The sequence below is a fragment of the Gobio gobio genome, assembly GCF_949357685.1.
Source record: "Gobio gobio genome assembly, chromosome: 23".
Classification (NCBI taxonomy): Eukaryota; Metazoa; Chordata; class Actinopteri; order Cypriniformes; family Gobionidae; genus Gobio; species Gobio gobio.
Window position 1 is genome coordinate 20,771,989 of NC_137119.1, and position 14,161 is coordinate 20,786,149.

At 35.7% G+C, this 14,161-nt stretch overlaps 1 protein-coding gene across 1 annotated transcript in view; it reads left to right on the forward strand.

The window, feature by feature from the left end:
• The window catches only part of trpa1b (transient receptor potential cation channel, subfamily A, member 1b), a 61,102-nt gene that overhangs the window by 11,482 nt on the left and 35,459 nt on the right, over positions 1 to 14,161 (forward strand). Inside the window, exons 5-13 of the mRNA XM_079805736.1 lie at positions 2,141 to 2,248; positions 2,343 to 2,451; positions 3,658 to 3,803; positions 8,890 to 9,026; positions 9,969 to 10,017; positions 10,230 to 10,329; positions 10,425 to 10,525; positions 10,702 to 10,871; positions 11,091 to 11,255. Coding sequence (XP_079661862.1) covers positions 2,141 to 2,248; positions 2,343 to 2,451; positions 3,658 to 3,803; positions 8,890 to 9,026; positions 9,969 to 10,017; positions 10,230 to 10,329; positions 10,425 to 10,525; positions 10,702 to 10,871; positions 11,091 to 11,255 — 1,085 coding nt within the window. The remainder of the gene's footprint in view (positions 1 to 2,140; positions 2,249 to 2,342; positions 2,452 to 3,657; positions 3,804 to 8,889; positions 9,027 to 9,968; positions 10,018 to 10,229; positions 10,330 to 10,424; positions 10,526 to 10,701; positions 10,872 to 11,090; positions 11,256 to 14,161) is intronic.

The following is a 14,161-nucleotide window of genomic DNA, read 5'->3' on the forward strand; positions in this document are numbered from 1 at the left end:
CTACTAAAATATAGCTACACTGTAAAAAATCATTGTGATTTAAACAGTAAAAGACTGTAAAAATGCTACAGTGAAAAATGGTTAATTGGTTAACAGAAAGTTTCAGTACTATATACGGTGACTAACCTTACATTTAATTTACAGTAAAATACCGTTAAATTTACAGTTTTTGGAAGTGAAAAAGAAATATTCATTGTGTAATTTAAAGTGAAAGCCCGTAAATTGACATTCCCAGAATTCCCTGCGTGACACTTCGCATTTGATGTATTTTCATTGAAATAACTGTTTTGTCTTAGTTTGTTCTAATCAATTATGTACATTAGGGTTTTATGTTACATCTAATGTTGTTAAATTAATGTTTATTGCATTTTTTAAATTTCATGTGTGTTACCATGATGGTGTTTAGTGTTTGCGTGAATGACTGTGCACCTTCTACATAGTATTGTCCACTGATTAGCTGCTTGTGATGAGCTTTGATTCATCACGTGATTCTCATCACCACTGTGATTGGTGCTTGTCAGTATCAAAGGTGCATAACAGATATTAGTATTTCAATTGGTCGGTAATTTAACATTATTTCAGTTAATGAAATAGGGTTTTTACCGTGAGTTTTTTATAGTGTACACGTAGTTATTACAATATAAACCTTTAAATTATATGGTTTTGAACTCTAAAATAAAAGTTTTTTTAAACGTTATTATTACATTATAAACCTTTAAATTATATGGTGCTGTCCCGTAAAACCTAAAACGTTACTGCCGTATTTTTTACAGTAAAGTTCTGGCAACCACAGCTGCCGGTTTTTTACCGTAAATTTAATGGGGATTTTTTTTTTTACAGTGTAGCTACATCGAAACTACTTTGAAATTTTTTTTTTCTGTTATTTACAAATAACTGAATAATCGTTAGTGAAGAATGTTTCAAGTTAAATGTTTGGGGTTTAAAACAACACAATGCAATACAATTATGATAAGAGTAAAGTTTTATTTTGTAAACTATCCAAATATAGCTACAATACTCAAATGTAGTCTATATCTCAAACTGACTGTCAAAGTGCAAAATCGTTACAAATGTCATGTCACATCAATGCAAGAACAAAATATAAGCAACTTGGATACACAGGAGTAGACAAAATGCAGGTAAACTCACAGCACGTGCAGTGATGCATCATACGGTGTGTGATCAGAGCCGCTCTGAGACGCGAATCATGCGCTGCTTGCGTGAACAGTGCACTTCATTCTGAAACCCGCGCAACCTATTTAATTTGATCAGAGCCTTTGCCGTGGGATAAGTGCACTACACTATTTTGCAATATTGTTTTCTGTTCAATTGACAGATGCTTTGCCAGTTCAATGACGCAAACACCACATTAGTGATCTTTCAGGTTCTTTAGCAGGATAATCAATTTAAAAAAGCTATTATTCACCTGTATGTGCTTGAAGTCTTCGACACAGTCAGCGTTTTAATCTTTTGTTTGTAGGCTATAAATCAAGTGTAACCTTTACTATTTGATTTGTGTTAAGTTATCAACCCACTCTTGTACGTCCTTTAGATAATCATCAGACGATCTCTTCTCTGTGAACCGTAAAGCCGCAAGATGCGCGATGAAACAATAGATGGCGGTAATGCGTGATTTTAGAATGTGATCAAATAAGAAGAAAACACTGTGCTGCTTCAATGCATTGCAGGATCGTCAAAACACAAAATGTAATGTAGCTTTTGGTCGCCCTACACCTCTTCTTGCTTGAAAAAGTAGTTAGCTACTGGAAAAGCTACATTGTTTTAAAAGCAACTGAGCTACTGACAAGCTACTGAAAAATGTAGTTAAGTTACTAGCGTCGCTACTTGTAGTTAACTACTCCCCAACACTGTTTAGTATTAACTGTTTAATGAACAGTTCTACAGAAGCGATTTCACACTTGTAATCTCATTCTCGTCCTCGTGCCTACAGTTGAATCACAGTCATACAGATTTTCTGGCTTGTGAGATATTTATTCGATAGCATAGGGAGAGCTCAGTGGGAAACTTAAGGGCATCTTCCATGTAGAATGTTCTTCCTGTTGGGCTGAAATGCTGAAAGAATTATATTAATAGAGTGCCTTGCAGATAATGATGAACATTTTGCTCATGTCTGGCACAGGTCCTTCTGTCCTGTGACAGAACAGATGTCAATCTGGAGGGGGATCTGGGAAACACCCCTCTGATGCTGGCCTGCTGCAGTAATAATTGCCAAGCTCTCCATTCTCTTGTGAGTGCAAAGGGCAAATAAAATGAAGTGTGACAGACATAATCCAGAATCTCACATATTGTGCAATACAAGTGATTATTTTCTTTCCTTACAGTTCAAACGTGGTGCCAAGATGTGTCTTCAGAACAAACTGGGTCACTATGGCATCCATATAGTTGCTTTTGCAGGTGCCAAAGAGGCCATGGAGCTGGTTTTGAAAATTGGTAAGCAAGTTTAATATACATGTTCCACCAATTCACCATGACGAATCCACTCCCAACCCATTCACCATGCTGCTTAGACAGACACTCAGATTCTGCACAATGCATAGGTGGTCCGGAAGGATGTGTTCAAGACATAAATATTTGTGTGGGTTTTTCCGACAGCTCCCTTTGGCTTAGAGACAAATGACACAGATTTCATTTACATTACAGTCCAGTTTTTTTAGATGCTGAAATTCAAAACATTTAAAACAGATAGAAGGGTCAACAGGTCAAACATGACTGGCAACCTCCGGCGCTATGGGATTTATTTGCAAGCATGTCACATGGTAGCCAAACAAAGCAGTCATGCTTTCATTGTGATTAAGGTTTGTGACATCAAAGGGATAGTTCCTGCAAAAAAAAAAAAAAAAAAAAATCAGTCATCCTTTACACCCTCATATAATTTCAAATCTGTATTACTTTACGTTTTCCTATAAAAAAAAAAAAAGTATATTAATTAATTAATGTAAATAATGTAGACCACTGGTCACTCTTTTTCCATGCATTTGCAATAAATGGTGACTGGTGTGTCAAAAAAACATGCAAAAAGGGGACTGGTGCATCAAAAAAAGATGCAAAAGCACCATAAAAAGGGGCCCATATGCCTCTTGCACTATATTCCAAGTTTTAGCTATTGTATGACTCCAGAAGTCTTGAATTCATGTCATTATATTCAAAAATGAACCTTTTGTGTGCTACTGGAGTTGTGGAATGACATTAGGGTCAGCAAATGATGACAAAATATTTTTTTTTTGAAAATGCCTCTGCATCTTCTTTCATCTGTATGAACAAATGATTTTTTTTCCTTTTATAAAGGACATTTTTCCCCTAATCTTATTAAATATAGGATATGCTTCAGCTTTCCTTTTATATTCTTAAATGTTATCAATAGCCTATAAAATTAGAATAAGACAATATAGGGCTGTTACCAATCAAATTAAATAATTTGCACTGAAAAATTACAACTTAATTAAATGATGTTATATGAGATTGTTTTTAGAGATTGAACCCTGAGTTGTGGAATGACATTAGGGTCAGCAAATGATGACAAAATATTTTTTTTTTGAAAATGCCTCTGCATCTTCTTTCATCTGTATGAACTGTCAAGTATGAAAAAAATAAAATAAAACTGAACTTTCATCTGCTCTCTTTCTCATCCTCATGAAGGAGAAGAGCTGGGCTATTCCACTTCAGTGCACATTAACTTTTCGGATAAGACCAAAAGCAGCCCCCTCCATCTAGCTGTACGTGGGGGAAACATTGAGGTGATCAAACTTTGCATCATTAAAGGAGCCAGAGTGGATCAGCGACAGGTAACTGCTGTTTCAATAGGTATAACATGTCTCCGTTAGGACTGTAACCATGATTCTCCGAGGAGGGAACAAGATGCTGCGTCAGAATGTTGACGCTATGGGTACGCTTCTGCGTGACCTGCATCTGAAGCATGTGTAAAATCACTTCAATCTCATTGGTGAGACGTAGTCCTGTGACAGATGACAGAGCCAAAAAAAAAAAAGACATCGAGACCAAACATCATCAGCTTCTATTGGCTAAAGTAAGTCGCTCTCAGGCATGCAGGAATTATGGTAAAGCGACCCAGCATCTCATTCCCTTCTCTGATCTAACTTTCTCTTGCGATCTTCTCGGCTGGCCAATCAATGTTTAGTGAGTGAGTCACAACCTTCAAACTTTCCTCATAAGCAGGGGAGAGAGATGGCGAATCCTCAAACTCCCCTGCCTCGACGCTTACAATATCCAACATAGGTGCTTCAGGGTCACGAATGAAGCCAACTCACAATGACAATGAGCGCTTAATAAAATTACAGAAGCTGATGATGTTTGGTCCGAGTGTCCTTTATAGCTTCCGGGTGCACGTCATCTGTCATTGCACAAGGTTTTGCCAATGAGATTGGAGTGATTTCCCATGTGCTTCAGATGCAATCATGCAGAAGCAAGCTCATAGCATTAACATTCTGATGAAATGTTGAGTTCCCCCGAAAGGGAAAGTTAAATAGGGAAAGCCCGAAAGGGAAAGCAAAACTAAAATTATCAAAGAACTCACCAGACTCGATGACCCAAGGTTTGTGACGCAAAAGAAATAGTTTTTTTTTTTTTCTGTGGCATGCATATAACTGTATAATATTGTTGAAATATATATATATATATTTTTAAATTTGACACACTAATGGGAAAGTCTGATAGGAATAGTTCAACCAAATTTGAAATGAAAATTCTGTTTTCATTCACCGAAACGTTCTTTTTTTCAGTGGTGGAGGAAGTACTGAATCTCAGTACTTAAGTAAAAGTACAAATACCCAGAGATATATTTACTTTAGTAAAAGTAGAAGTACCACAATGACAACCCTACTTAAGTAAAAAGTACCTGATTTTAAATGTACTTTAAGTATTAAAAGTAAAAGTACTTGCATAACAATGTATTCTCTTAATGTCTATATTCTAATAAAAATAAATAATAAAATAATATTTAAAAAAAACATTATGGGCTGTGGCATTTTAACTAAGTTAGTTTTGGGTTAATGTAATTATGCTCACCATCTGTGTTTATATTCTGACTTACAATTCTGGTTATCAGGGTGATCTGCAGAGTTTAATTATTCTGAAGCAATTTAAACTATAGTGTTCAGTGAACAGCTTTGACGTATTTAAATCTGCATATTTATGATTTTTTTCCTTTTATAAAGGACATTTTTCCCCTAATCTTATTAAATATAGTATATTCTTCAGCTTTCCTTTTATATTCTTAAATGTTATCAATAGCCTATAAAATTAGAATAAGACAATATAGGGCTGTTACCAATCAAATTAAATAATTTGCACTGAAAAATTACAACTTAATTAAATGATGTTATATGAGATTGTTTTTAATATTTTTTTGAATACAAATAAGAAAGGTTGGAAAGAATGTTTTAACATTAAACTAAACTGCCAGTAGGTGGCGGCAGGTATTAATGAGTGAATCATTGAGTCGATTCGTTCAAGAATGAGGCAGTCGTTTCTCTCTGTGAGCGGCGCTGATTTGTTTCCATTTCTCCTCATGAGGCTGCGCAAGCCACAACAGCGCAACCTTACCGTCAGTTCATTACAAGAGGACAAGCGTTAATGTTGAGCCCTGAAACTGATCAGAAAATGTAACGAAAATGTAACGAAATGTTGTAGAAATGTAACGAAGTAAAAGTAAAAAGTATGCACTATTGATTCTACTTAAGTAAAGTCAGATGTGTCAAAAGTATTCACATTCATTACTCAGGTAGAAGTATAGATACTGGGGTTTAAAAAGACTTCTGTAGAAGTTGAAGTATCAACTCAAGCTTTTTACTCAAGTAAATGTTTAAAGTACTGGTTTCAAAACTACTTAAACTATAAAAGTAAAAGTAATATAAGGGGAAAAAATGCCATTAAAGGGGTAGTTCACCCAAAAATGAAAATTCTTTCATCATTTACTCACCCTCAAGTTGTTCCAACCGATATGAGTTTCTTCGTTTTGAAGATTGAAGAATGTTTGTAAACAAGCAGATTATATGCAACCATTGACTGCCATAGCATTTTCCCCTACTATGGCAGTCAATGGTTGCTCTATCTGCTTGGTTATAAACATTCTTCAAAAATATCTTGAAGTATCCCTTTAAGGACAAAAGATTAGGCCGCGCCACAGTGCATACATTTTTCTAAAGGCCATAATGACTATAATGTTATATTAAAAAGTTAATGTTGAAAATTTTTAGATGCACTTGGCTACGCGTTTCAGCCGCATATATTCCCATTGAAAATGAACGCATTTTAGGACAATGCAAATACATTAAAGAACCATATACTACTGAGCATTAATGTGTTTCATGGAGCGGAAGATTTGATGACTAGTTGCCTATAAATATTGTAAAGGTGCAAAAAGTCAAAATTCAGAGGCATGTTATCAATAACCATTTTTTGAATGTGTGATTAGTGTGGCCAGATTGGGTCGACGATTTCCAGCCCAAAAACCTCACCAAATGTACATTTATATATATATTAAAAAATGGTTATTGATAACATGCCTGGTTATTGATAACAATTTTGACTTTTTGCACCTTTACAATACTTATAGGCAACTAGTCACTCCAAGAAAAAAAAAAAAAAAAAACTTTAACTGCCAAAATAATATATTATTTTATTGCCATACCAATCAATCTTGATAAGTAAGTTACCATTTTATCTCCTTAAAACATAACATTGATGATTAAAAAAAAAAAAAAATCCCAGTAAAACGGATCAAATATGACTATATGTCCAGGTAGAAACTGTCAAAACGGCTATCCCTCAGAAAAACACATAGGCTACATAATTTTCAATGTCAACAGTAAGAAGCCAATTTACATGCAAAAGCAATGTAATAAACAGGCATTTCACACGTTAATGCATATACATGTTACTGTACAATAATCCGTCAACAAATAAATAACAACAATGCGCTTACCTTTGTGTTGCACTTTGCTTTAACAAAACTACAGTATGTCTTTCGTGAAGTACATTGCACATGCACAGTCAAAATGGATTAATCGTTGATTTTAACATCTTTCAGCATCTGTCGGGGTTGCTTGTTGCAGTCAGATGTCCTAAGTGTGTATATGATGATGGACAGGAGTCACGGTTATATTTATAAAGAGTCTTCGAGTCACAGGTGTAAGTCACGTTTGAGAGTTGAGTCACTCTCCCACTCTTTACTGTAAATACAACTTACTGTATATCTATGCCACTGGCATAGCGATCACTGGAATATACAGGTACGAGTTATCGCGCTAAAAACCCGGCTAAAGTCATGAATGAGCACGTCTGCCTGCTGATCGCTGATTGGCTGAAAGTGCGTGCTCGTCGGCGAGTACCTGCCCTATCTGGCAACATGGTGTGTGATTTGTGCAGGTGCAGGCGTGATTGATCGCCTATAGCCCAGTAGGGTGTCAGAACGGTTTGTGTTTATCCTTCTCATCCAACCACAATCAAATTCACTCTGTCCGGATGGCGCGATTTATCTGGATAGTTTTTTTTTTTATGACAAGCCGTAATGAAAACATGCCGAAATGGAATAGGAGTAACGAGGCTATTTTTAAAATGTAAGGAGTAGAAGTAAAAAGTAGGCTGAAAAATAATTACTCCAGTAAAGTACAGATACTCAAAATTTCTACTTAAGTAAGGTAACGAAGTATTTGTACTTCGTTTCTTGACACCTCTGAGTAAAGTACAGATACGTGAAAAATGTACTTAGGTAAAGTAACGAAGTATTTGTACTTCGTTACATTCCACCACAGCTTTTTTTTTAAATATAAACTGTGGGACTTTGGAGACTTTGGAACTTTCAATTTCAATCCTGGACATTTTTATGTCAAAATATTTTTTGTCATAATTTCAACATTTGATGTCATAATTATGATTGACCAAAGCTTGATTCTTTGTGCTTCCATACCATTTGGTTTAGAACAGAAACCTAAAATCATAATTATGAAACAAAGAGACTTAAAATTATGACATTAAAAACGTAAACTATTCAAAATAATAACATAAAATAAATGAACATACACATAAAAAGGTCAAAATTGTGACAAAAAGACAAAATTATAAGACAATAGTTATTACATTTGATCTAATTTGACATGTTATAATTGTGATTTACCAGAGCATGTTTTTCTCTTATGTGGAGGAAATGGGCTTCAATAGAATGGCCTATAAACAGAAATCATGGCAGGTTGAAACCACTCCACCTTTCTGCTGACTAGATTATCCAGCAATTTGAATTTAGTCATAAACATATTTTATCATACTCCTCCTACAGCTGTAATAAGATACTCTGCAATTTGACATAATATAATCATGAGCCCATTATCATCAAGACTTATTTCTGTAAAAGCTTTTTGATACATTAAACCACGCCATACTCAGTAAGAAGTTTGGGGACAAAAATTGTTAAATATGCCTAATGTCAGGCTATAATGTCACGATTCTGAAAAAAAGTCCTTTCATGAAATGCAGCCATAGAAGAATGTGGTTTGCAATGAATACAAAAGCAGCCCGATATCCTGACTCTCGGTCTCGACCACACAGACACAAACACACTCACACTCCTCCATTTGTCGTCTTCAGTCTGTAGCAGCAGGGTTGATGCATTCAGTAATTGCTTCAGATAGTTAAATTGATACAAATTGCAGCCACTTACGTCTATAACTGAGCTTGGCCGTTCTGTCCATTGCCACAGCAATTCAGGGTGCTCTCTCATTAATGGTTTGCGTTATTGGTGCAGCAGCTGAGAGATTGTCCCCCTCTTGCATTACCTTGCCCTGCCTTGCCTTATGTCAGGCTAATAGCTGACTTCCATTTCAGTGTCAGTGTATGTGTGGCTTGATTGTTTTGCAGTGTGACAAATCTACGGCCCTCCACTTTGCCTGCACTCAGGGTGCTCTGGATGCCGTCAAAATCATGCTTTCCTCTTACAAAAGAGTGGAAGACATCATCAATATCAGGGATGGAGCCAATCAGACCCCCTTACATAGGTCAGTGTGATGCCATACTGCTCTTTAGTAGTCGTTATGAAGTGAACTAGCCTTCTGATTTATCTTAGAGCTGATCTCAGTTCATGTTAAAGGGACAGTTCACCCAAAAATAAAAATTCTGTCATCAATTAATCACTCTCATGTGGTTCCAAATCCATAAGACTTTTGTTCATAGCCAAAACACAAATGAAGATATTTTTAATGAAACTGAGTGATTTCTGTCCCTCCATTGAAAATCGATTCATCCAAAACTTTCATAAAGAGACACATAAATTCATATGAATCAAGCATACTTGAGCTTCCACTGACCAAATTTGAATGTTCTGTTTGATCACTGATCAATATTTATATGTGAATTAAATTTGTTCCTCATATAAAGCTATTGTGTCTCATCAGTAGACATGGATTAAACTGCTTGATTCGTATACATTAGATTTATCTTATCTCTTTATTAACGTCTTAAAGTATCAAGAGAGTTTATGTGAGGACTTTATGGTAAAAATATTTAAATAATCTTTTTTTTTAAAATAATTATATAACAGTTACATGTTAATATTAAATAAAAAAATGACATTATTGACAAATATATTTGTAAATATCTAAAGTAAAAAACTGAAAGAAAAAACCTTTACAAACTGTGTGTGTGTATATATATATATATATATATATATATATATATATATATATATATATATATATATATATATATATATATATATATATATATATATATATATATATATATATATATATATATATACTCCTGATATGTATTCTTGTTGGTACAACTTTTAAAACTAATTCTACTTATGGCTTTTAAAGCACTTTTTGCTATGACCAAACAAATGTATTTATAATGGTGATCCTATTGGAATTTGTAGCTATATTTGTTGATTAATTTCTTTGCTTCAATGATTAACAATTACTTTCTTTTCCTAATAGAGCCACATTGTTTGATCATATCGAGTTGGTTGAATATCTTATTTCAAAGGTAAATGTTTGAATGGCTGTTTTGTGAGAATGTAAGTGGTTGAAACATCCAAACTCACACCTGTATGTGCACTTTGTGAACCAGCAAACTGCGTTTCTTTGTATTGATCTTTTGATAAGACGAATGTCAACCACATATCTCAATATCTTATCGTATGTCCTTTGATAAAGCCGGTAATTCACTGTTATTCGGATCTCATTTGTCTTGGAAAGGGAGCAGAAATTGACTGCATTGACTGTAAGGGACTGTCTCCACTGCTGGTGGCCTCCAACTGCGGTGCTTGGAAAACCGTTGCATTTTTACTGTCAATTGGTAAAACATTTTCATGAATTTTCAACACATTTTATCTTCAATATCATTTGCATACACGTTTCTGCATATTTAACATGTTGTCCTATTGAAAAAAGGTGCCGATTTCAAAATCAAAGACAAAGCAGGTCGCAGCTTCCTCCACTTTGTCATTCTTCAACCAAAAGGGCTGAAAAATCTTCCTGAGACAGTCCTACAGGTGTGAAAATCTTCCTAAACATCAAGTTCAGTTTGTCAAATGCAGTACACTTTCGTTTCAAAAGAAAGCCTGAAGAGTCCAAGTGACCCTGTGTTGTTATGGATTATTACATAATGCATTGTTTTGAACATGCGTATGTTCTGTATATAGTTATGAGAACCCATTGCCTCCTCCAGAGTAATGCCGTGAAGGAGATGTTGTCTGATGAGGATGTTGAAGGCTGCACTCCTCTGCACTACGCCTGCAAACTTGGCATTCACGATTCGGTCAAAAATATGCTGGGTCTCAATATCTTCTTGGGTCAAAAGTCACGGGAGAAGAAATCAGCGCTTCACTTTGCTGCAGAGTGAGAACGTTTGTAATGCAGTCAGAGCTATATCAAAGCCAGATCTTTGTGCTTATTGTCTTATAAGTAATAAGTTTTGACCTACAATAACATATCGTTCCTGACCATTTATGAGAATTTTGCTGGAATTTATGCAAATGAATGCAGAAAAACTCCAAACTTTCACATTTCACATGCTCCCAAACCTGTTCATATTATGTCTTCTCCAATATCTGTCAGATATGGGCGTTTAAACACATGCCACAGGCTGCTGGAGACCCTCACGGACTCCAAAATGCTGAATGATTGGGACGAAAAGGGTCTGACACCCCTCCATCTTGCGTCAAGGGCAGGACACACACAAGTAGTGGACCTGCTGCTTCGGAAGGGAGCGCTGTTTCAAAGGTACACCATTCTTTTCTGGGAAAGCAAAACATCTACATTTTCAAACATATTTAGTCATCACAAGCAGTACTTCATTACTCTAATAACTACCAGGTAGTGTTTTTTTTGAACCCATAAACATTTATTTTGTTGGTATAAATTAATATATTTAGGTTGATTCAGCAATATTAAATCACATTTCTGACTGGAATAAAACCAGTTAACCAGTTTTAGGTTACTGTATTATAGTTTGTTAATATTTGGAATTAGATATTTTTTTCTGTTTTCATTTAAGTTAAAGTTTTAGTAATTTTAATATGTCAACTAATGAGAAATGTTGCCATGTTTAAGTTTAAGGGCCCTATTTTAACGATCTAAGCGCATGGCCTAAAGCGCATGGCACAGGTGCACTTGACCAAATCCACTTTTGCTAGTTTAAAAACAGTCTGCGCACCCCGCGCATGGTCTAAAAGGGTTGTTCCTATTTTCTTAATGAGTTATAGGTGTGTTTTGGGCGTAACGTGCAATAAACCAATCAGAGTCTCATCTCCCATTCCCTTTAAAAGCCAGTTGTGCTTGCACCATGGTGAGCGGACTTTTCCAGAGAGGAATCCTTTTATTTTTAATATTTAAAAATGTTTGTTTTAATATTTTAAAATGTTGGGTGCATATTACTAACGCACTCTTTAAATAACAAAAAAACACCATTGACTGACCAAAACTCACCATTGGTTTCAGTTGGTCAATGGCGCAGTCGTTTTAAGTTGCCCCAAAATAACAACGCGCCAACAATGCACCTGAACACACCTCTTTTCAGACTAGCACGCCCATGGGCGAACAAATGGGCACAAATGCATTTGCTATTTAAACAACGGGCGCAGGATTTGAAAATGATAATTACGTCGGGCTAAAAAAACCACATTGCGCCGGGTGTATGATAGGGCCCTAAGTTTATATTTTATTTTTTATTAGTTAATGTTTATTTTATTTCAAGTAATGAAAATGTTTTATGGTTTAGATATTGATAGTAGCCCTGCTACCAGGTCACGAATAGGTGAAAATATCAAAAGCTAAAATTCCTATACACTGTAAAAAAGGATTTGAGGCTTTTGCTACCTCAACTAATTTTCATAAGTCAGTTCAACTAAAATGTTGAGTATACTTAAGATATTAAGTTTAGCAGTGCCCAACTACTCCGTTTAATCAGAGTAGTTCAGGCAACATAGATTTCTAAGTTGTTTGAGCGGCCCCTGCATAAATACGTCGGGAAACCCCGCCGATCTCTCCTATGAGCCCTCCACAGCATGCGCCAGAAACTGCCATTTTGAATCAAGAGTTGCTGAGGTAAGAGCTAACTTTCTTATTTTATGAAAATGATTGTTAAACTGAGTGTAAACTAGATAAATATTACACAGGGTTGTTGGTGGCCACAATAAATATATTTTTGTCTGCATGTCACAGTGTTTTACACATGACCACGGATGTATAACTCGTTCTACGAATTCGTTCCTCGTTATAATTAAATTGTGTCAACAAATTAACAAATTAAGAATTAATTCACTTAACTTATTATATTCTCATTTTATTAAATTGTGGCTGCATTGTAATTCGTTCCCTCATTTATAATTAAAACGAGTTAACAAACAATGCGGCCACTATTTTCCTAAAAGGAGGGAATTCGTTTTTAATTTGTGACCACAATTGAATCACGGGGCAACGAATTAATGTCGTAGGATTGAATGTAGAATAATGTCTCGTGTAAGCACTGTTTCAGCCCTTGGATATCATTAAAACAGCTTGTAAACAGTCACAAAATGTTAAATTTACCTCAGAAAGCCATGAAATGACCATAACCTATATTGTATGCAATACAAATGTCTTATGCCACTATGTCTTATTTTTATAAAGCATAAAGAAAATTCTACCTCTAATTCTATTTGGGAATATTAATTTTCGGACTATTTGCAAATAACGTGTAGTTTGCGTCAGATATATCATTAGTCTCGTCTCGGGATTCTTCCTGTTAGTGAATAAATGCATCCGCTTTAAACATGTTTCGTAGTGGTCTTGTGGTAGTGCTCATAGTGTCAAAGGTTTCAGGTTCTAATCCGCCCTCAAATTTTTTTTCTTCATTAAAATCAAAGATGTTCAATGAATGTATATTAAGAGCATGGACACGTTTGTGGGCATTTTGTTTAGTGATTTCACCGGAAAGAATAGAGTCCCCATCATGGCATTAAGTGATATATTTAAGTGCTTTGTCTGTGTGAAGGCTGCACGAGACAAGAGAACGAAAACCCCGCCTGCTTTGATTTGATTGGCCATCTCAGTCATTTTTGATATCGACGAGCGCCGAGGCAGAACACACAGAACGTGTTTTTGCAGCGAGAGCCTTTTTTGAATAGATGTCGGTTTGCAGAGAGCGTTATGCGCGCTGCTTTTGCGCCCCTAGAGCTTCGCGTTAGAAGGAGCGCTCTGAGTGCTGAAGTTCCAATGAAATGAATCGAGAGGCGGGTCTTGCGTTGTGGCGACCGTTACCTTGATTAGACTGACAGGACAGCGGTTGCCTAGAGACATTAAGACTGCCTCAATCAGCTCCCTAGTTCAGTAGTCAGGGCACTGATCAGGGAGTCAGGCCATTGACTTATGTCCTGATCAGTGCCCTGACTACTGAACCAGGGAACTGATTGAGACGCACCCTTCAAAAACTGAGCACACTGCTATTTTCTAAAGAAAAAAAAACAAAAAACAAGTCAACCAAAAAAGGCAGTGCAGTGGGGAAATTCTAAAACGCTTAACGTGAAAAACGCGAATAATGAAGCATACTAAAGGCGGATCCCAACAGTTTAATCCGTGTCTGTGAGGTGCGTGAAATTATTGAGTTTATGACATTGTTAACTGTTGTCACAGTAAAAAAAAACATTTAT